The sequence below is a fragment of the Pterocles gutturalis genome, unplaced genomic scaffold, assembly GCF_000699245.1.
Source record: "Pterocles gutturalis isolate BGI_N339 unplaced genomic scaffold, ASM69924v1 scaffold11103, whole genome shotgun sequence".
In the NCBI taxonomy this organism is placed as follows: domain Eukaryota; kingdom Metazoa; phylum Chordata; class Aves; order Pterocliformes; family Pteroclidae; genus Pterocles; species Pterocles gutturalis.
This window is the reverse complement of record NW_010120574.1, coordinates 1-22629: the sequence shown is the minus strand read 5'-3', so window position 1 is coordinate 22629 and position 22629 is coordinate 1. Positions and strand designations below refer to the sequence as shown.

At 37.7% G+C, this 22629-nt stretch overlaps 1 protein-coding gene across 1 annotated transcript in view; it reads right to left on the bottom strand.

Annotated features, from left to right (window-relative positions):
- Nucleotides 1-21679, bottom strand: part of LOC104464294 (collagen alpha-3(IV) chain-like) — a gene marked incomplete at its 5' end in the record, with an annotated part of 41997 nt that extends 20318 nt beyond the window's left edge. Inside the window, 20 exons of the mRNA XM_010076957.1 lie at nucleotides 36-69; nucleotides 1748-1845; nucleotides 2735-2839; nucleotides 3444-3536; nucleotides 4432-4600; nucleotides 5542-5730; nucleotides 7953-8023; nucleotides 8376-8471; nucleotides 9230-9322; nucleotides 10432-10596; nucleotides 11036-11071; nucleotides 12274-12361; nucleotides 13667-13765; nucleotides 15192-15236; nucleotides 17499-17555; nucleotides 17808-17870; nucleotides 19323-19400; nucleotides 20943-20984; nucleotides 21095-21130; nucleotides 21617-21679. Coding sequence (XP_010075259.1) covers nucleotides 36-69; nucleotides 1748-1845; nucleotides 2735-2839; nucleotides 3444-3536; nucleotides 4432-4600; nucleotides 5542-5730; nucleotides 7953-8023; nucleotides 8376-8471; nucleotides 9230-9322; nucleotides 10432-10596; nucleotides 11036-11071; nucleotides 12274-12361; nucleotides 13667-13765; nucleotides 15192-15236; nucleotides 17499-17555; nucleotides 17808-17870; nucleotides 19323-19400; nucleotides 20943-20984; nucleotides 21095-21130; nucleotides 21617-21679 — 1720 coding nt within the window. The remainder of the gene's footprint in view (nucleotides 1-35; nucleotides 70-1747; nucleotides 1846-2734; nucleotides 2840-3443; nucleotides 3537-4431; nucleotides 4601-5541; nucleotides 5731-7952; nucleotides 8024-8375; nucleotides 8472-9229; nucleotides 9323-10431; nucleotides 10597-11035; nucleotides 11072-12273; nucleotides 12362-13666; nucleotides 13766-15191; nucleotides 15237-17498; nucleotides 17556-17807; nucleotides 17871-19322; nucleotides 19401-20942; nucleotides 20985-21094; nucleotides 21131-21616) is intronic.
- Between the last annotated feature and the right edge of the window lie 950 nt (nucleotides 21680-22629).

Here is a 22629-nt window from a genome sequence, read left to right as displayed (position 1 = left end):
AGGAATGCCACGGCCTCCTGGTGAACCCAGTCTACCTGGTTCTCCAGGAATAACCATGCCTGGGTCACCCTGCAACACAGAGAGCAATGTAAACAATCCACTATGTTTTTGCAAATCTGCCAAAATATTTTCTCCACTGTGTGACCAGCTAACTTCTTTTATTAGGGTAATTTTCTCCATTCCCTGGGGATCCTTCACATTATAATTTTTAGTGGCTCCAATTCAGCAGACCATGTTCCTTATTGACCACCTGCAGGTTGCATACCAGAGGAGAAATTCTTCTAGACAGCTTTTGAACTGTCACCAAAATCTAAGAAATTGCTACTGAGCAATGCAAGACACTTCCCTCCATTTGGCCTTTACTGCATTGTGATGCCTTCTGTAGCTGTGAAAAGCTCTGGACCGGTATCTGAAAATCTGTTTGAAGTTTGTGAAAATACAAATTTATTTTTATATGATAGTAATATTTTTATCAAAATATTTATTTAAATAATCAAGGTCAGCACCCAGATATGTCTTGGAATACTCAGTTATAGGGTTTTTTTTTTTAAATCATTCTTCTGAACATTATTTTCCATGAAGACTGGTTTTAGCACAAATGTCCCAAGTCTATTCCCTGAAAGGAGAGTTTGAATTAGGTTTTTTTTGGCTGACTGAACTGCCAGTTGAGTACTAACTTTGAGTACCACAAATCAATATGTTCATGGGGAGGCACTCTTGATCAGGGAGTGTAGTGTTAGGATGAGGGGTAACAGTTTTAAGCTGAAAGAGGGCAGATTTAGGTTAGAAATTTAGGAAGAAATTTTTTCCTGTGAGGGTGGTTAGACACTGGCACAGGTTGCCCAGAGAAGCTGTGGATGCCCCATCCCTGGAGGTGTTCAAGGCCAGGCTGGATGAGGCTTTGAGCAACCTGGGCTAGTGGAGGGTGTCCCTGCCCATGGCAGGGGGTTGGAACTTGATGATCTTTAAGGTCCTTTCCAACCCAAACCATTCTGTGATTCTATGATAAAGCAGGTCAGTAGAGCTGAGCTTATACCAGTTACTGATGATATACTTGGACCAAAAAGGCCACTCCACATACAGCTGTTTCATGGCATCAAACACAGATTAAATAATAATAATTAAAAAAATCCACAACCTCAAATTCCACTTTGTCATGTCAAAAAAACACACAAAAGAATGACATACGAGCACACAAAAAAAGAAATTACACTTTTCCAAAACACTTAGGTGTTATTAGGTGTTATTTATTTTGAATCCTGATTGCAGAGTAGTCAAGAATCCTATATGAAGATATGCCATCAGTAGATTAGCTTCTGTTAATCAGCAAGAGTGGCTGCAGTATTACCTCCAACCTACTTTCTTTATGCTTCAATTCAACAGGAAATTTGCTTAAATTAAATGCATACTTGTCACTGACCGCCATCAAATATGTGCTTAATTGCAATTTCTGAATAGCCATCTTTTCAGAAGCTGTGACATTAATTTTATGCTGTAAATAATGCAATATCTTTTTTGTGCTCTGAAAACCAAAACATCCCAAACACTTGGATTTCTGAAATCCTTTACCTGTATTTAAAATCTGGGCTTCAGTCCCTTTTTAGATAATTTAATTTCATAGTTTGTGTATCGCTGGTCAGGAAATATAGGAACTCCTATATTCCTTACACTTCTCAATTTAATTGCTCAGTGTCACATTTAATGAATGGGACCTATGGAAAAGTCTGTGCTGTATTTCTAACCAAACCTTTTCTCCTGGTTGTCCTAGGTTTCCAGCTCGGCCTGGATCTCCAGTCTTTCCTTCACAACCTGGTGACCCTCTGCCTCCAGCAAGTCCTTTATCTCCTGCAAAAGGAATTAAATGGCAGTACAGATGCTGTGGTTATCGCTTTATTTTACAAATGGTTCTTTGTATAGATGCACTTATGAGCCTCTGACACTAAAGTAGCTTACATGAGCTGGAGAGAGCATCCTGATTTCAGAGCTGATGTGACACACTGCACCTTGTTCCTTACATATTCACTCAACATTGACCATAACACTGCTTGGTTACTTGCTTCAAATCAGTTATTTAACATGGGATTTTTTTTTTTTAAAGTGAAACTATTCTGATGTCAGTTCCCTACTGTTTTCTTTAACAAGCAGCTCAGCAGTAGTTTTAGTATCAGAGCTTCCGTCCCCCCCTGCCCCCATCCTGACAGGATTATGAGAATTTCTTAATATCTTTAGTGTCCAAAGGGGGAATATGACTTTACATGAGCAACTGCCAAATTTACAGTATTCAAAATGCTTTTCATTCCCTGCACATTAGAGCAGGTATTGCATTGTACACAACCAAAATTGATTAAAAATAAAGCACTGACAGGTATACAGCTCTGTCTCTGTAACACGTACGTAGGTAAAGTGAATCTATCTGAAGTAAGTGTGGCACTCAAATGAGCTGCACCTGTTTAGGCAGTATTCCAGGAAGCATCAATGTATTTTAAAATATTTTCCTACTACCAGTATTGATACTTGATTCTCTGAAATACCTGAAAATATTTCACAATTGCAATTTATAAGGCTTAAGGCAGTAAATTACAAGAGTGTTAAAAACACTTGCCTGTCTGATTAATGTTCATTGATTTTTTTTAAACTTGTTGATTGTTTTCAATGTGGACAAAAAAAAAAGTAAATTTGGTTTTGTTGTTGTTTTTCCTTTTTTTGAAGATGAAGATCAAAAAGAGTATTTTACCTTTTGGACCTGGATTTCCAGGAAATCCAAGCCCTGGAAAGCCTGTGTCACCTGTTGGCCCCGGATGTCCTGAATCACCTGGCTGACCTCTTGCTCCAACCCTACCTGTACAAAGAAAATAAGTAAACTGTGATGTATCTTACCACAGAATATCAACTTTTAAGGTTAGGTGTTTTATATTTTATCACTATTAATTAGGACACCACTTTAAATTATATTAGAACTTAGACACTATTTCTCCTCCACAGTAGGTCTTCACAGTCAAAATGCTAACTGTGTTCACAGTATCAAAGCAGGCATGAACCTATGAGTTATGTTTTTAAGCAATTTGCCCAAATTCCAGGCTTCTAGGAACAACTATGTGCAGATACAAATCTTACACTTGTTGAGAAGATACAAACACACATTATAGGGGTGAGGCTTGGAACAGAAGCAACTATAAGAACAGAAGCTACCACAAAGCTGCCAATAAATTTTCCTATGCTATTCAGGGCAGCTCTAAGGACCATTGTTCTACAAAACCAATGGCTTATGGTTAGCTTGAATGTTACTTACTGTCCTTCACTGCACTCAAAAATTCTGCAAATTTTAAAACACCCTTTTATAGTTATTTCAAAGTAACCCAGCAGTTTTATCTGGCCAGAGCTGGGAGAGAAATCTCCATCAGATTATCTCTGATTTTCACTGTATTTAGTGCAGATATACTCACCAGGCACTCCTGGGGGTCCAGGTAAACCAGGTTGTCCTTGAGGTCCTGGCAACGCAGGTAATGGAGTTATCCTACTGGTCTCTCCTTTCAGACCTTCAGCAAATACATGATCAAAGATTACAAAGGCTTATAGTTTGGCAATATGTAATATTAAGCATCTAAAAATATTAGTGATCAGTCCACTCAGTTAAAAATACAGTCTTCTACAGTTTCCATATTTCTGAAACTCCAACAGACTGAGAAGCCTTCAGATCCTGGCTTCATAAAGCCAAAGAATTTTACTGACACCATGCCCATCTGCAGTCTTCCTCTCAGACCTCCTGCAGTCTAGTGGAGACCCAGAAAAGGAAGAACAAATTCATCAGGAAAACGATGCAATTGAGAAATGCTTGACCTGCAAGTCCATTGCATAAAGATTTAGTGGGTATTCTCGTTAAGTAACCTTTACTATATCTGCTGTCCAACTTTGAGTTCTTCCAGATTATGCTTGCCTATAAATACATACACTGGCATGCTTTCAGCACTCAATAATTTTTGAGTTCGTCATATTTTCCCCTGGTGACTTAGCTCCCACTAACGATTATGATTTGATGCATATCTAAAGACTTTTTTTTTCATGAAGAGGACAGTCAAGCAGTGGAATGGGTTGCCCAGAGACGATGTGCTGTCTTTGTCCTTGGAAGTTTTCATGGCCCAACTGCATAATGACTTGAGCAACTTGCTCTGATCTCATAGCTGACCTTGCTCTGAGCAGGAGTTTGGACTGAAGACCTCATAGGGTCCCTTCCAACGTCAATTATCTTATGACCCTAAGACTTTTGCTATTATCTCCAGTGGGACCAAAGTTGGAACAACACTGTGGAAATCTCATGTCAAGAAAAATAGCCCATTTTTCATAAATCATATCTTTGACTTCAATCTCTCTCTGCAACTTCAGACAAGTACTCTTTAAAATAGGTAAAACATGGTAAAATAGGAAGTTACAAACCAGCTTCTCCAGGTAATCCAGGTGGGCCAGGTATTCCTTTAGAGCCTTTGAAACCTCTTATTCCTTGTGGTCCATATCCTGGCAGTCCAGGAAGCCCCATCTCTCCAGGAAGACCAAGGCTGCCGGGCAATCCAGGTAGTCCTCTGTCTCCTTTTGAACCAGCCAATCCCTATTCATGATCACACCATGTGTGTATACCCAGCATTACTTGCTTTCAACATCAGCTTTCATAACAAAATGTCCAAAATGCCCAATGTCCCAAGACTATAATCTTGCACTGCTTCAGTAACAAAGTAGCTCTGCTAATTTAAGAGGAATTTTTCATCTGATTTTCTTATGATTAAAAGAATATAAATTTTAATCTCAATGGTTAAAAATAGAGGGCTATTAAGAGCGAAATAGCAAAAATAAATACAACATCTTCATTTTTCAATCTCTGTGGCATTATACTGTACACTTTTTTCTTTTTAAAACAGGTTTGCTAAAAAACCACCTCAGCTCTGATTCTCCTTGAATACTGTAGAGTCAGGTTTAGAGACAGTTATATCTGAATCGCTGTAAGAGTTTCTCAGCCAAAAACAGCACAACAATAATTGTTACTTTTGTTTCTGCTGAGGAGAGAGCTCTGCCCTAACAATTTTAGTTTTATGGTCAGTCCTCTCAGCTTTTGTGGTTTCTCTCAGCCCTGACTGAAGATTAACTCCTAAAGACCAAACATGAACTACTTGAACTATTATTTCCTTTCAAGCATTATAAGTAGTCAGGAAAACTGTTTTTTTAAAAAAAATCTTACTCATCATAGGAATCCAAGATAATGCCCCAATATAAATACCCAAACTAACACCACAATAGACTGCCAAGGTTTTTCAACAACATGTACCTACAGTAGCCTCATCTCGCTCTGGTATTATATAAGAATATTTACTCTTATTCTTTCCTGCATAGTGATTATTGCATACTGGTTGCTATAGTTGAGCATAGTACCCTTAAGTCAGGTAGAAGATATTCACTGAAAGTATCTGAATAGATAAAACTGAGTGTTGCACAAGATATAAATACTGACTTAGGTTTTCATGAATTCTGTATTAATTGCCAACAGTGCATACCCACCTCTTCACCTTTAGAACCCTTGGATCCTTTAGAGCCAGGTCTTCCCAGAAATCCACTTGAACCTTTTCTTCCTTTGTCTCCTCTGGCCCCTGGATCTCCTCGCTCACCTTTTGGCCCTTCTGGATACACATATCCTGGCTCACCTTTTGATCCTTTATGTCCTTGATCTCCTCTAAAACCTGGTGGTCCCTGGAACAGAGCAATCAAAAGAATTTCAGTGCTAGGTGAAACATGTCAACTGTCTTCAAGCTCTTTCTTTCTAAATTAAATACCTGAGAGTGGTTCTCTTTATTCTCATCTTTATTCACTGTAACAACACACTTCAATGAACAGGGTTTGCTGGGTTTTGGTTTTTTTCTCCTGCCTTTACTCTTTTTTGCCCTGATTATAATTTAATTTATGCTACTATAAGCACGAATAATGCAGGATCATTTAATGGATCAGGCTATTAGCTACCTGTTTGTGCTTTGGTGGCACAAAAAGAAGGACAAGAATGTACCTTAAAATCTGATTAGACATTTCTCCTCCACATGGGAATATCTCCCCAGGGACACTATAACTGCCACAGTTGTCTCTGTTTGTGGTTAATTTCTCCTCTCCCTTCATTCCCCCTCAGGGTACAAAGTGAGTACTCTATCCCAGCCAAAACCAGAAGAAGCTGAAAGCACGCTGAGCTCTAGTGATCTTGGGCTCATGAGCTCTTGGGAGCCTTCTGAAAATGCATGTTAGCAGACTCATACTGCACCTGTACAGTAACCACCACAATGAATACTTATGCATTACAATTTTTTATTGGACAGCACTGAGTGCAATTTCCCATAAATAATTACTACTACAGGCACAGGTTAGAACAACCAAATGGTATGTGTGTGGCAGCAGGTGTCAGCCTTCCCTCTTCATAATGTTTCCCAAGAGGGAATGTCCTTTGCATCCCTGAAGAGGCTAATATGAGAACCAGGTTTTTCTGCACAGCTGGGGCTTTGCAAGTCCCGAGTATGCTAGAAACAAGAGAAGTAAGAAGTCTGGCAAAAATCACAGCACGCAAAACTCTGTATGTGCTTTACAGCCACCGCCATGATTATAGAATTATGCAGATGAACAGTGAACTGTAAACTACCCATACCAAGCAGAAGAAGCAGGCTAGCTACCATGAAATGCAGCACAGGTTCATCATATAGGTATTTAGCTGCCTCACTGCCTGGGCTGAACTTCTTGCTGCACTGAGCAAATTAGGCTCATGTAAAGCTAGGTCAGCCATACATTTGTGGTGGTGCAACCCACACCCTGCTCTCGAGTCCCTCAGTGCTTGGTGGAATTCCTCCCCTCCTGGGTCACATACCAACCTAGGGTGAGTCAGGAATGATTTGTGAAAGTGGTGAACTCAAGCATCAAGGTGCCTCCTTGGCATATCTGTCTCCTGCTTTCCATTATGGCAGCAAACCTGAGCTCTGATGCATCCTCTCAATGTACCTGGCTCTCACTTTAAACAATGGTACCAGTTGATCACTTCCTGACAACCTAATATGTCTGCACCTGGGTCGAAGCCCGAAGGCGGATGATACACACTGGTAACTAGTGTAATGCACCAGAATATTACATCATCCAGGGAGGCCCAAAATGCAAAAAGTACCTGACAAAAGTAAATTATCCCAGACCCTATAAACAGCAAGTCTAAGTGAGACCCTTTGAGCTCTCCTGGCTCACAGCAGGCTGTGTCCACCATCTCCTGTGAGCTGGGACACCTCTCAGGTAAAGAAAGGCCAAGGTGAACTCCATCTTCTCGAGGCTCAATTATCACCCACTGAGGAATGCTGATGCATTGTGAGCATTTACTCAAAACTCAAGAAGGAAGAGGGAAATTTTAGCTATAGGCTATGCTCCTACCTACCTCTCTATCTATATAGAGAAAGAAGAGAGAACTTTCAACTATAGGCTAGTTTCCCGACTTACATATTTCACTAGATCCAAGTATTTCCATGGTGTTTGTGTGTTTGTTTGCGTGTTTGTGTGTTTTGTGTTTATGCATATACCTTTAGGATACCTTGTAGTAAGTTAGTGTGAATCTTGTCATTCTTGAATCTGTAATTAAGTTGCTACTTCAACCACAACATATTCCACTGAATCGCCTTATTAATCATTTAATTGCTTAATGATTGAATGCTACTAAAATTTAACCTTTTATTTACTTCACACGATTAATAAATCTCAAACTGTTGCTAAGTAACCGTGTGAGATATTTCATCTGTGACATTACAGTTTTTACTTGGGCCTCCCACTCAGACACATTCATTACTACAGAAAGAAAACTGTTGAAATCACCCAGTATGACATTGCATGTAACACCAGCCATGAGGTTTCTCTGGAATAATTCTTGCGGGATCTGAAAAATATCAGAAAAAGCCAAGTCTTACTTGAGCTCCTGGAAACCCCGGTGCTCCTGGAGAACCTGGAGAACCTTTTGGACCTGTTGTTCCTTCTCTACCTGCAAAAGAAATGGCATATTTTGTAAAGAAAAATGAAAACAAGGACATGTATTCTGACAACCTCTGATAATCACATCTAATATTTAATGTTTCTGCTTGTTACATTGACTGCATCATCACAGACTGAGCTGGCTTCAGGCTGCACCTAAGCCTATTACCATTCTGACTTCACCTCTTCTAAGGTTTGTGCTCATATCAATGGATGGAGCTGCATCAGGCTCTCACACTCATGACAACCTTAGGGCTAGTTCAAGGACTGCATGCTGCAGACATGTCCATACCCAATCTCATGCTAAAAGCAAAATTATTGGCATTTCCTACTGTCCTGTTAGAAGCAACAAGACAATTTACCAGGCATGCCATCCTGGCCACGTGGCCCAGGAGAACCAGGAAGACCAGGTACTCCCGGAATATACCTGCAATCAGTACACACGGAAGCTTCATCACCTAGAATGAAAAGAATTCATTAGTTGTTTCAGAGCAAGTAATTCCCAAACTTAATTAATGTGTTACATACTTTGTAACAGAGGATGGCTAACATTTTTTGGCCCATGAGCGGCAGAATCATGGCCTTAATATTGTTGGAAGATCACTTCCTACAGAGTACAAAATTACCTGTCGTCGGACAGTGAATCAGAACTGATTACATTTAATTGAAAATGCAGGAACATTCAGTTTAAATCGCTTGATTTTTTCAAGTCTAATTTTAGTAAACCATTTGGATACAATCACACTGCCGATAAGCCAAATTCTCTTGAAAGAACAAAGGGACATAAGCTTTAAACTAACATCGTTCCATAACAGCCTAGGTGACCGTTAATGACTAGCAAGTGGCATAGAGATTCAGCAGCTCCTGTGGTGAAATTTGCAGAAGCAATCTTCTCTCAGAGAACAACTGTTAGTGTTGAACATAACAACAGGAGAATATGAAAACCCAACTAGTCTGTAATAAGTGTTCCAGTGAAGATCCACACCCTGGCTGCAGTGCAGCACAACTACTGTGCAGCACTGGCACGTGCACTGCTCTTTTAGCTGCTGCTTACTGTAAGGGGAGGAAGATATCTTGCTAACCCTAACGAATTTTCTTAAATCTCTGAACTCATCAAATGGCTTAAGAGGTAAATTAAATTCAAAATTTAATGAGGATCTGTAAAGATTACTGGATCATACTATCTACTTATGAGTGATAGTTTTTCAAAACTGACCTTTCACGCCAGTGTCTCCTGGAGGTCCTGGAGGTCCTGTACACCCTGGCTCTCCAGGAAGCCCTGGTAAGCCTGTTCTAAATGTTACTCTACCTGTTAATGAGATGAGCATGGCACCATTACATCAGCAGATTATTCAAACAATTCTCTAGTTGCTAAGAGATAAAAAAGTTGCAGGGATGGGCTGGAGACAGCATTCTGATCCTTATGGGTCTGTTCCAACTTAAGATATTCTATGATTCATCTAAAAGAGAGAACTACCTGGACAAATCCAAAACATATCATATCTTTGAGGATAAATATGATAATTCCAAAGTAAATCTCAGCAGACTGTTAGATCCATCTGTCTAGCCTTTAAAAAGCATAGTCCCTTCTGGGGAAAGTATTTCCATTTTATTTGAATCAGCAGAAACATAATCCTTTCCTTTACCACGAGTGGAAGAGAAACTTTTTTTAAAATCCTAAACTATTAATGATGCTTGTGTATCTTTGACAGACTTATTCTGGTGTATTTACTATTACTTCGGAAAAACAGAACATGCATTGAGCTCGTCCTAAGGTAATATATTTGGGGAATGGCTATATTTTTCAAAGAGAGAGAAACAAGAAGCACTATGTTGGCATTGGTTCAGAAAACCTTGTTTTTGACGTACTACATATAAAAGAAACATTATGCTATTGATACTCCTTGTTAAAGAGGTATTCCTAGTTAATATATTTTCTAGAAGTTTTATAAAACTGCTACTGCTTTATTATCATGCTGCCAGAACTTAAGACGTGCTCTAAGGCCCACTAAGACATCTGGAGGCATGCAAGTGATTTCTCTAGCTTTCAGATTAGCCCCTTCTGAACATAGTTTAACAGACTTTCTACAACTTTTGGAAGAATTAATTTTAAGAACAGATTTTCTCTCATTAGTCTCTCCTCATTTTATGTAGTAGATTTTTATAGTCACAGTTTCACAAAAAGGTGAGAAATCTTTATACTGGGAAGCCATTGTGTCTTCCCCACAGAATTTCAACAGCGATGGAGCACAGACCTTCAGTACATACGTGTTTTCATGAATATCCTAAAACAAAATTTTGAGAGAGAAATCACATTCAACCATATTACTCAAAATATACTCTATAAGTAATGCATTAGATATTGAGATGACTCTGAATTTGTTCTTGTTCCTTATATACACAATACTGAAATGTCACCTGGTTCTCCTGGAGGACCTGGTAATCCAACAGAACCAGGTCTGCCAGTAATACCAGGTGGTCCTGGAGGGCCTACAATACACAAGCCAGTTTCTCCTTTCTCTCCTTTTGTTCCTTTTGGCCCAGGAAATCCTGGGGGACCTCTCAGACCAGGTCTTGACACACCTTACCAAAAAGGAAAAAAATACAAAGATAAATTTAAACAAGAAATGGAATTTCAAAGCAATGTAAGTATTCAATCAGGTGAGTGAGAGATAAACATACTGAGTTCATCCCACAAATCTTTTTTTATCTCGTAATATATTAAATAATCACAATGAGAATGTAAAGATGTTTATAAATTATTTTTAACCTCTCTTTAATACTTGGCCCATCACAGCTTTTGGGTGGCAAATTTTTTACCACTTAGAGATGTGTTTGGTTTATAAATTATTTTTAACCTCTCTTTAAATACTTGGCCCATCACAGGTTTTGGGTGGCAATTTTTTTACCACTTAGAGATGTGTTTAAAGTCATCAGAAGTTAAGATTCCACAAAGCTGATTCAGCATAATAGTCAGGAAGAACAATGTATTTTATTGTTGGTACTGGATCATTTCACATACCTGGTCTACCAGCATCTCCAGGAGGACCCTGTGGCCCTGCAAAAGCAATGTATTTAGAACTTGAGTTAAATCACTGTATACTCTGTGAAGTCACTACTCAATAATATTGACTGCAAACTTTGGGTTTCATCATTGTAAGCTTATTTTATCTTTTTAAGAATTTGGTTTTGCCTGAGTAGGCATCTACTTACGCAACTGTTGCATACTGACAATTCTTACTGAAATCTAGCGAGATACAGATGTTTACAGCAGGTAGAAATAGGATCCACCATGTTTATCTTAGGTGGGGATGCGCTCAATTACTTGAGAATGACTTATAAGCCTGCAAACTTGCTTCTTTTTGCCATTATTTGATCTAGCAAATATACCACCTCTTAACAATGCATTAATATCTTTGTGAGGCTCAACTCTCCTGTTGCCATCCCTTGGAAGTATGTAAGTATATTTATAACAACAAAGCATATTCACTGAAAACAACACATTCACTTGGATACATAAATATTAATAAAACTAGAATATCAGAACACAGAAGGCAAGGACTTGCTGGATGAGTATTAAATATAGCCTACAAGATGCTGCCCCAGAGTTCAGCCACAAGTTATGTTGTGATACAGCTCAAATAACAAATCAGTACACTTTGATTTTACAGCATGGCCAAAATAAAAAAAAAATAAAAACGTGCAGATCTTTATTATTTAGGAATGATAGGCAATAAAAATGGCACAAGACAAACTTTGAATGCTACCAAAAGAAGGGGGGGGGAGAGAAAAAAGTGCATGACGTCTAACAGGAGACTTACAGCCCTGATATTTAGGAATGATAGGCAATAAAAATGGCACAAGACAAACTTTGAATGCTACCAAAAGAAGGGGGGGGAGAGAAAAAAGTGCATGACCTCTAACAGGAGACTTAGAGCCCTGATGGTTTGTCTATGGCATATACCAATAATGTACTGATGCAGTAGCTCACTGAGGTCATGAGACAGGATGTCAGTGAGCTTAGGTGCTCAACTCAATTATGAGCAAAGAAGTGTGTCAGCTTCATTATTTTTAAGAGGAAAAAGGGCCATAAATCAAAGTCTCAGGATACAGTTCAATTGTGCAATTTGTTGGGAGTAATTTGGAAATATTCTCGTAAAGGCAGAAGCAGGTTGCTGGGTGCTCAAAAACCTAGCCTGCAACAAGCCCTTTGAGTAGACAGCTCTTGCTAAAAGATTCTAGTTTTGGTGTGCCACTCACCAGGCATTCCACGTTGACCTTTTGGTCCTGGAGGTCCTGGGGGTCCTTCATCTCCTTTTTCACCAGTTGCACTATCATAATACTCTGTCTTAAGAGAGAGATGGTAAGGAAAGAAAGAACAGTAAGAACAGACAGAGAAGCACAGTACTGCATATTGAACATTTGGTTAGAACAAAGTTATGATCTCATTCATAATTTTGATGTTGTGACACTATGAGACCTTTCTAATCACATGGTAATTACAAGCAGCCAGAAACTAAATAATAACTGTTATACACAGATAATTCCAAGAGACCTGTACAAATAGACGGGATTGGGATTTCAGCTCAGTTCCTCAGCTCTCAGAGAACTCCTCTGCCAGGAGATGCAATTATACAGGCAAGGTATAAGTTGGAGACCCAATCACAAATATTACAGTAGCATGAAATAGAAAATATTCTTGAAAGAAACCTCTAGGAGTCACTTAGTCTTTTCCATTGGTTCAAAGCAGCATCAGCTATATCTAGACTACTTTTAAACAATCATACATGAAAACAGACAAAAATCAACTACGTAAATCATATGTGCATTAAAAAGTCATTCCTATAACAATATTTCATTTATTAAATTTTAATATTACGGTGTTTCAAAGTTTCCACAAATGACAGGCAAAATCAAAAGGCAATTTGCTGTAGCTCTGTATTTTTATAAAATTAACACCATCTGTTCTGGAACTAATTAGAGATCAGTTTAAAAAATTACCTCCTGTGAATTTTTTTAACTGTTCTGTGACAGTCCAGTGTCCTGACAAAATTCTGGAACTGAGTGAGGTCTAACGAGGCCCTGATCATGCACGCAGCTCCACATGAAGGAAGATGCCATCTCTGTCAGACTCCCAGCAACATCAGTATTTTGAGAAAGCTATGCCTCGATTAGGGTATCATGGGTCATCTGTTACTGCCTCATACAGTCAGTTTGACTTATTCTAATGGTTTAGAAAAAAGATATGACAAAGATAATTCACACTTACTCGACCACAAGCTCCAGGTGGACCAGTGCTTCCTTTCATCCCCTTCATCAGAGGGCAGAGATGAGTTTGTTTATTAAAAACAATATATGACATCACATTTGGCACCCACTGTTACTTCAGTACCTTGCTCATAACATTAAAGAGGAACTTCTGCTCCTGACCAGTCCTTCACCACCCCCATCTCTGTTCCTTAATCATTCAGCCACATACACCAAAAACTACAGGAACACATCAGCAGGCATAGATGGACACCGGTTGAAGCACACAATCTATTTCAGCTGATCCATTCCCTATTCCATATAATTACTTGTCATCTTTTAAGTAAAGTAAAACATATTGTTTACACAGTGATAAATAAAATGATATCATAAGCCCAAAACATACCTTATCCTCATCCTCAAAAGCAACAACAAAACCATTAGACAATACCTTAGGTCCTTGCCTGCCAGCCAGTCCTGGTTTGCCCTGTTCACCCTTTTGTCCCTGCAGGTGACAGCACACAACTTTATGAGGATTAATCTTTTAGCACTGTCATCAGTAAGATCTAAAATGGAAAACTTTAATCTTTCATGGTGATGTCAAAGTAAATGTGACTTGCTCAGGGGAAGAAATCTCAGGGAAAGGCTTAGTTGGGGGTACAGTTCCATGTCTGTAGGAAATACTGCAGGTCTCTTATCCAAACCTGCCTTTGTAACAGCACACTCCACCAGTCCCAAGGTGGAGCTACTCCAGACAGCACAAGTGTAGGAGTCTCCGATTTGCTCTTCCTCTGCAAACTACTATTTCTGAAAGGGGAGAAACTGAAAACAATGCGAGACTCAACATTTGGCAACTCCCCCTCCCAGAACTTGGTCAGTCTGCATGATGGTGCTGATCTCAAGAGCTGTCAGCAAGACCAGGAGGGAAAACAGTGCAGACTGCTGCTAAGGTGTTCTGCAAGGGTATAAATGCAAGGAAAAAGTACTTATCGGAAGCTTATGCAGTCGAATGCACTGCTAGTCAGTAAAGCTGAAACGTGAACAGAGCAATGATGTGCTTTTGTCATGACAGAAAGTTTTCTATTAGCTAAGGCAGTAGAGCTTTGCGGTCCGTCATTCCACATTCTTTGTCAGACTGGAATGTGTTTAGACTGTCTGTGAAGGTCGTTTTGGCATGATGAAGATGATGTTTTAGAAAGATATTTGTGAATTGGGCTATTATGACAATAAGAATTTTGATATTTGTAAAGTCACTGTAACCCTAATGATGTTGTTGAAGTGGAAGTGAAGTAAATATAAAAGAATTTATATTTAACCAATTAAATACAGTATTCCAAATACATTTGAATAACTTTAGCTTTTAAATTAGTACACAAATTAGATCATTTTGGCTACAAAATAGCATATCTTAAGAATTATGTGATGACAAGATGACAGTTTTAATATCTATCAGTCATCTTGTTTCAGGCCAAGGAAGTTATGACCTTGACAACAACCTTTGTAAAAGAATGTCTTTGATTCTAGTGATTAAAAAAATATTCATTTTGCTTCTTGACTTATGCTGAAATTACATGAAGGTATAACTTCTGCAAAAATTTCAGTGTGACTAATCAGAATTAAACTCAGTAGAACTAATTTTGCATAACTTGCACCATGTCTCTAACTCATTAGATTGTCAGCAGCAAGCAGCAGGTCTTTTTATTTTACACAGAGGAGCCAACATCTATGAACTGAGCCTCTCTCTCCTGCGTGAATCTATGAGGACATGGTATGTCCCAAGGCCAGCTGTGTGAAAGGAAATGTTTCACAGCATATGCAAATCAACACTTTCAAACACATTCTCCGATGGGAAAAAGCTGTGACAGGAAGATATGACTGTGATAAACAGATTATTATTCCTTAGAAAACATTTAAAAAGCTTCCTTCATTACCGGTAAGCCAGGTGGACCTGGGGCACCTTCTCTTCCAGGTTTACCCTACAAAGGAAAAAAAATAAAAGAAAATTAAAAAAAAAATTAAGAAGATCAAAAGAGGGGTCATTGCATTCAAAGAGCATAACAACTAAATGCTGTGCATATAACTGTATTTTAGATCTTTATAAATTTTGAAAAGCCATTAAGGTTATTTTTTAAATGTTCGTTATTTCTAAATATAACTAATGTTCATAAAACTCTACAAAACAGGGAGTAAGATATTCCCTGAACATTCCTCCTCCTTTGGAGGATTAGTTGTGCTGGTGAAGTGTCTGCCTCAAAGTGCTAGGCAAGTACAGAAAGCTTGGTGCAAAATCAGGTCCTTGCAGAAGCAAGACAAATGATAAAAGAGCAGCTAGCAGCCCTTCTAATGGTAAGCATGGAAAGATACTAAAGAGAAACCTTCATCGTACAGGAAATAGGGTTAAGAGATGACTTGAAGAGAAATTATTTAATGACAAAAAACGGAGTGCACTTCAAAGGTATCGGAAGTAGGGCAGTAGAGGGAAAAGTGAAAACAGAAGGAGGCAGCGTGCCAGAGGTATGTGCTGTTTTCTATGGCACACAGCACACTTGGCAGACTTCTGCTGGGGTCCTGGCATCTACTGGGGCAACAATACATGTTAAGCAATTAATAACAACAACAACAAAAAAAGACAAAGGGAAGTGAGAGAAGGGGGAAAAATAGGGAGAGAAACGAAATGAAATGAAACCATAATTCTGAATATGAATACCTTACTTGCCACCTTGAAGGCAGAAATGAGGAAAACCTGTTTCGTTAAAATCCACAGCAGGAAGATGATGAGATAAAAGGGGGGTGAAAGATTATGAGCTCAGAACAACAGGGGGAAAAGTACATTTTAGAAATCTGTTTTGCACAGCATAGATCAATGAAATGTAAAATAATTTTGAAAAAGATGACCAGACCATGAATTATGATGTAAGCATCATAAAAAAACAGCAATACTCAAAAGATGGCAGAACTTAACCAAAGGTGATATTCCAGAAGAGGAGGAGGTAGAATGGTGTAATCACAGGCTCAAAACTCAATTGCACAAAATAATAATTTTTTTTCTAGAACGTAAAATCCACAGCCATTTGATATTTTGTGCTCACTGATGTGAGCTCAATAGCAAAAGGCAAGGTTTTGTTTTTGTTTTAGAATAGCCAGCCAGTCAGTGTCTTAACACAATTTGTATTTCCTTAGCATTCTTCAAGGTCAATAAGCAGAAAAGCAGGGGTGGCTCTACTACTTCCTCCACAAAGACAGAAGGGAAAGGTGAAGGTGAGCAACAATGAAGTTGCTCCATAGCATCATCATCATTATATCACCATACAACTGAAAAAAAGAGCAATCTACAGGTAGTACTGGTCTTGCTACCTTTCCTTGTGGAAGAAAATTTATTGCAACCACAAGAAGCATAGGAAAAGTTTCAAAATATGTATGTCTGGACTGAATGAAATATTTCATTTGAAAATAATTTTTCTTAATATTGATTCCAAAATGTATTTGGAATCAAAATGTTCATAAAATGTCACAAAACATTTTGATTTATCTGGATATTTTAGGGTTCTCCCCTAATTACACACTGGTAAGCTGTTATGAATTAATACAGTTTTAGTTACTAAGAACCTGCATCTTGCATTGATTAATTTTTATCTGAATGTTTCAAAGCCATTTGAATGCAAAGTGGTACCTTTCTATTTAATTCTCTTCAACCTGTAGATACACTCAAGTAAATTATATTTTAATGTGCATGCTTTTTAAAATAAACATGTTTTCTCACGTGGCCATAAAATTATGTAACATATTATCCTGTTAACAGAATAACTCTCTTACAACAACTTTCTTCATGCCTCCACATACCTACTGGTTGAGCATATTAATTTAAGTCTGCTGCCTTAAGTAAACCCAACGTTTTTAATTCTCTTCTACATATACAATGGCACAATGAAGCCAGTACCTGTTCATTAGAGCACTTTTTTTTTTTTTAACTAAGTTTCAACAGTAGAACCTCTATAGCAAAACAAATAGAAGTGCATCCACCATCAGTTGACCTTTCCTTCATGTACTCATGGTATGTGAGCCTGTAAGAACAGTCATTTGACTTTCAGCTCTCTAGTCCAGTTTACTAGACGGAAGAGCTTTTGAATCTAAGAAAATTTGCCCTGAGTGGCATTGAAAGAAAAACCAGAGACTAACACTAGTGCAAAACTGCTTTTTAGAAAAGAGTAACATATGTGTATTCAATTGTTAGCACACACCTGCGGTCCAGGTTCTCCTCGGTCACCCTTCTCACTTTGAGAATCACCAACCGGCCCCTGTAACAAAAACACCCTCAAGATACGCATATTTTAAGACTTAAATTTTCTAAATTACATATATTTTTTTACCTTTAATAAAAAGTATAAAGTACAGTTAGAATGCTATTAATAGGTATTCTATTATATTCATTAGTTCTATTCATTGAAGGTTGCAATAAGTAGTGTAAATAGTGGACTCTAAAGAGTAGCATTTACTAGGTGATGCTGCCCAAACATCTGGATTTAAGGTATTTCCTTCCAGTCACTTACTGTAAACCCCATTGGCCCTGGAAGTCCTCTTGATCCTTTTTCTCCTTTCTCTCCTTTCAAGTCCTATAACACCGAAAATCAAAATTTAATATGATCTCTTGTATTTTTCTGTGCTTACTGTAACACTCAAGTTTTACAAATAGGAAATCCTTATGTTACCCGCAGGCTTCTTAAAGCAGAGATGGTTGTACTTAAACGACTAAAAGAAACAGAAACTTTGTATCAGTGCGCCTGCCCAAGTCTATGATATTTGAAAAAGAAATTGGCTCTGCACACATTTCTGAACATAGTAAGTTCAAAACCAGGTACCTGTGATTGAATGCAAGGGGACTGGATTAAATATCCCCAGAAATGGCAACAAATTGCAAGCAAGAAACTAATAAACCTTAGTTGCTTCACTGGAGCTACACTTACCTCCAATACATAAATACAGAGGCTACCCACCCGATCCTCGCCTCTGCAGGCTCAAGATTAGATTACCCTGCTGCGCAGTACTATTATGTATTGAGCCAAGTCTAAGGTCATTGTAAAGACTGAAGTTATGGACTGCCTGATTAGTACCTGGTTAGACTCATGCCCCAAACTATTTATATAAGGAGTTTTGAGGTGTTTTTAAACCTTAATACCTCTCGTCTGAAAAATTGCTGCTCCCCCATGATAAACTGCCCCAGCCAGGAAACACTCTAGGTGGTCCATGTTTGATTTAAACAGGGAAGACCTGCTGTGCCCAAAACCTGAACCTTGCTTCTGCAATCTTTCCTCTTCCCTCCTCAATACAGTCTTGATGCAAAATTCACATTTTATTTTAGCACATAATGGAGAGGGAGTTTTCATAACTCCATGGATTAGATGCAAATTAACTAAGGAAAACAGAGTCAAGAACAGGTTGTAGACTTGTTCTGTTAATAAGTGAAGACTTGAAACTGTATCAACTATAGTTGTTTAAGTTCTACACGAGGACAAAATGCAAGAATTTTAATTCAGAAAGCAATACTTAAAATGAAAGCTGTATTTCATTTTTCCAATACTAACTGTTTTTCCAACACTTTCACTCACGTTCCAGTAAAAACAATGCACAAATAAACTACAAAATGTACATGAACATGTTGTCAGCTTTTATGAAACTCTGGTAGCTCAGGGTCCTGATATTTTCAAGTGACAAGGCTCAGAGGCCAACACAGCTGTGGTTTTGATAGCCATTCAGAAAATCCATGTTGATTTGGCAAAGCTAAAAGTGATTTACTTTTCATGTACTCAGAGATCCACAGCAGGTGGGTTCCTAATAAGCACTTAGCATTCCTCTGCCGTCGTGCAGATGTGCATGTGAATACACATGCCTCAGCTGAGCTGGCTGTACAGACACACTCAAGAGCTTAATAACTAACTAAACAAGTCTGAAAAATGTTAGGATGGGTAAAAGGAAACGTTATCATCATAATGAAGATGAAAACATCCTCTTAAAGTAAAATGTAGTAAGACGGCTTAGCTGAATGTGATGTTTAACAATATTACTACCGTCATGTTGTCTGGTCCACTTAATGTCACAATAACGGTTCCTGGTGGTCCAGGGGGTCCAGTTAACCCAGTGTCACCCTTGAAAGAAAAAAAGAAAAGCAGAGCAGTTACAAGCAGTGTGTTTTTATTGTTTCAAATTACTATCACTATACTTTTGACATCATGAAAATTCTTCTGTCATTACTCTTAGCCATTAATATAGTTAACATTTCTCTTTGCTTGCTATTTATCTTCCAAAAAAAAAAAGCATATGGAAGACTTAAGGCTACTATGACAACCTTCTCCTAGCTGAGAAATAAAAATACATACACTGATTTCTGTTAAAGTATTTAAAATTAGCTTAAATTTTTAATACTATTTGTTTAAAAGTTATACAACCATTTCAACTCAAAATCAAATAAAATTATCTCCCTGATTATCATTGTTCTCCCAATTTAATTAAGTCAATCAATCAATACATGAACTATCTTTGGTGACATTCTCGAAACAGCAGTCTGTGTATTACAGGGAGATGATTGTAACATAGTACTGACAGATAAAATTAGTTTTCATGTGTCCTTAACCAAAAACTTTACTACCACAGTACACTTTCTCATTAAGGATCTTTTAGAATAGGGGAGGTCCTAAATGTGATCTTTCCTGTGGAGCTCAACAAAACATCCATAGTATCCAGTGATTTTAAGCCAGTGGAATGCCTTTGCGTGTACTTGCAGCGTAACAGCAAAGAATGCATCTCTCTTTCGTAAGCAAGATGCTCCATAGTCACCTGAGCTAATGCTGATCAACAATCAATTCCACCTGCAGAAATTTTCCCAGGAAACTTCTAGCACATTCCTGGTAGTAATTACAAAGTTAAAACCAAAAAGTAATGACAAAGTTAAAACCAATCCCACTCAGTTAGTGGTGTTTCAGTTTCCAGCTGAATCTGTGCAGGTCACTTAGCATAACTGGGAGATGCCCCAAGTTCTTGAAAGGATCCTATAAGGACATTCTGACTGACTACACTGGTCCTCAAATGGCAGGCTGAGGTCCTCAGAGACAATATATGTATTCATAGTCATTAATGTCAGTTATATGGGATACAAAGTAAGAACATGGATAAATCATCCAATTTTTATTCAAAATCTAGGAGGTTTTCTAGCATCATAAAGGCTGATGCTGAAAAGATATTGGCCATAAGAAGTTGTGAGTCTAAAGATGCTATATATTTACTGATGTTTACATGCTTAGATAAGCATTTAGGAACACTGTGCAAATTATATATAAATTAATTTAATGCTTTGTATTAGTAAATATTAATTACCAGCTGCTCTTAGGTTTCTCTGTGCAAATTATATATAAATTAATTTAATCCTTTGTATTAGTAAATATTAACTACCAGCTGCTCTTAGATTTCCACGCTTCTATCAGGAAGTTTATATAATTTGGTTTTATGTGAAAACAGTTTGTCATTAGATATTAATTGCCATGTTTCCATTTCCAAATAAAAGACTTCCACATATATACTGAAAATTTTTATTTCACAGTACTTGCTTCCCCAAACATTTCATCATAGTGTATCAGAAAAAGCAGAAAACAGAAACAAAACTCAAAAATGTTTTAAGCATTTTGTGCAATTACCTTTCTTCCTTTGGTTCCTATTACTTTCAGTCCCATAAGACCCTGTAAAAAATCCCCAAATGTTATTTTTTTTAGAAAAACATCTATAAAATGAGTTAATCAATGTTACACATAACAAGCAGTTTTCATTTTTATTACCAATCTGAGACTACCTTAGGTCCAGGAGGTCCTGCTTTCCCTGGCATGCCCTACAAAAAAGGCAAAAAAAATTCCTTAATTTAAAAAATTACAATCTTCACCACCAGTACAGGTGAAGTACCGCATTTTCACATGAGTTATATTACTATTTTTATTCTTTCTTCCACCTTTACAAGTGCCATTTGTTGTAAGTGGGTGACAGAATGTCTACATATAGTCTAGTGGCAAACATACGTATCTCTCATACAGTAATACATTAGTATTTAAAGTGTATTTATGAGTAATTATTTGAAAATTCAAATTTATGCCTACATGGCCGAAGATGCTTCTGAAAACATGTAAATTATCATGCATAAAAATAATCAAAGGAAAATGAAAAAAAATCAGATGTGTGCAGAAGGATATGGATTTCACCTACACATGTCTCTAGACCTCAAGTAAGTCTAGGAGTCAGGTACTTGGATACATGTAATTCCATAGGTTTATGGGGAAAATCAAAGGTTAAAGTAACAAGTGAGACAGAAGTTCATACTCACTGAAGGTCCTGGAGGGCCCTGTGGTCCAAGTTCCCCAGGATATCCCTGAGCACCCTGGGCACCCTGAATATTAAAAAAGAAACAGGAATAAATCTCCTGTCAAGATTATGAGCAAACCACAACACTAAATTCAATGAACTATGTAACAAACAGAGGAGCAGCACTGTCTCTGTATTTCCATTTCACATCTCAGGATAACATATAAGTATGATACCTCCTCACTGCTTCATTGGTTGGCATATGTTTTGAAACATAACAAAACATATCTGTTTTTAAACTGAACTACTCAAGTGAGGATGTATGCCCTGTTTAACTGTGGACATCCTCATAATCCATATAGTCCTACTGCTAGCCCTAATAAGCCTTTAATCTTTTGAATAGTCTATGCAGTGAATTCTGTAAAGCTTCATTTTCAAAGAAACGGAAAATTTAAAATTTTTATTTTTCTTTTAATTTAATGTCCTTCGTTTATTTTAACAGTCAAAAGAATTGTCTGCTCTGCCTTCTCCTATTAATCTCCCTTTTTAAAATATGGATCATATTGTCCTTTGTTAGTACTCCAGAAGTTGAGCTGGTCTAATCCATTCAATCTGACTTCATGGGGAATTTTTGCAGTTGGACTAGATGGTCATTGTAGGTCCCTTCCAACTGAACTGTTCTATTCTATTTTACATGTAGGGGTAAACCCCTAAATCTATGACCAGTTTTTCTCTATTTATAAAGTATTGCTGTTTGTCTGCAACCTGACTTCCCTATCTCACTTTATTAATGAATAATGGATGCTATTGGTTCTGATGGCAAATTAATTACTACTGTCTTGGTGTACTCGGCTTTGTAAAGTCAGAAGAAAGACCTTGAATATATTGTATTAAACAGATTATATAAAGTTAATATTTTTTAAAGACACAGAATTATTTTCTGGTTTAGAAATTAGTGAGATTAGAAATTACTTGCCAAAAATACTATATCTATAGAAAATATGTAATACATTAAAACTATATATAAAAATAATT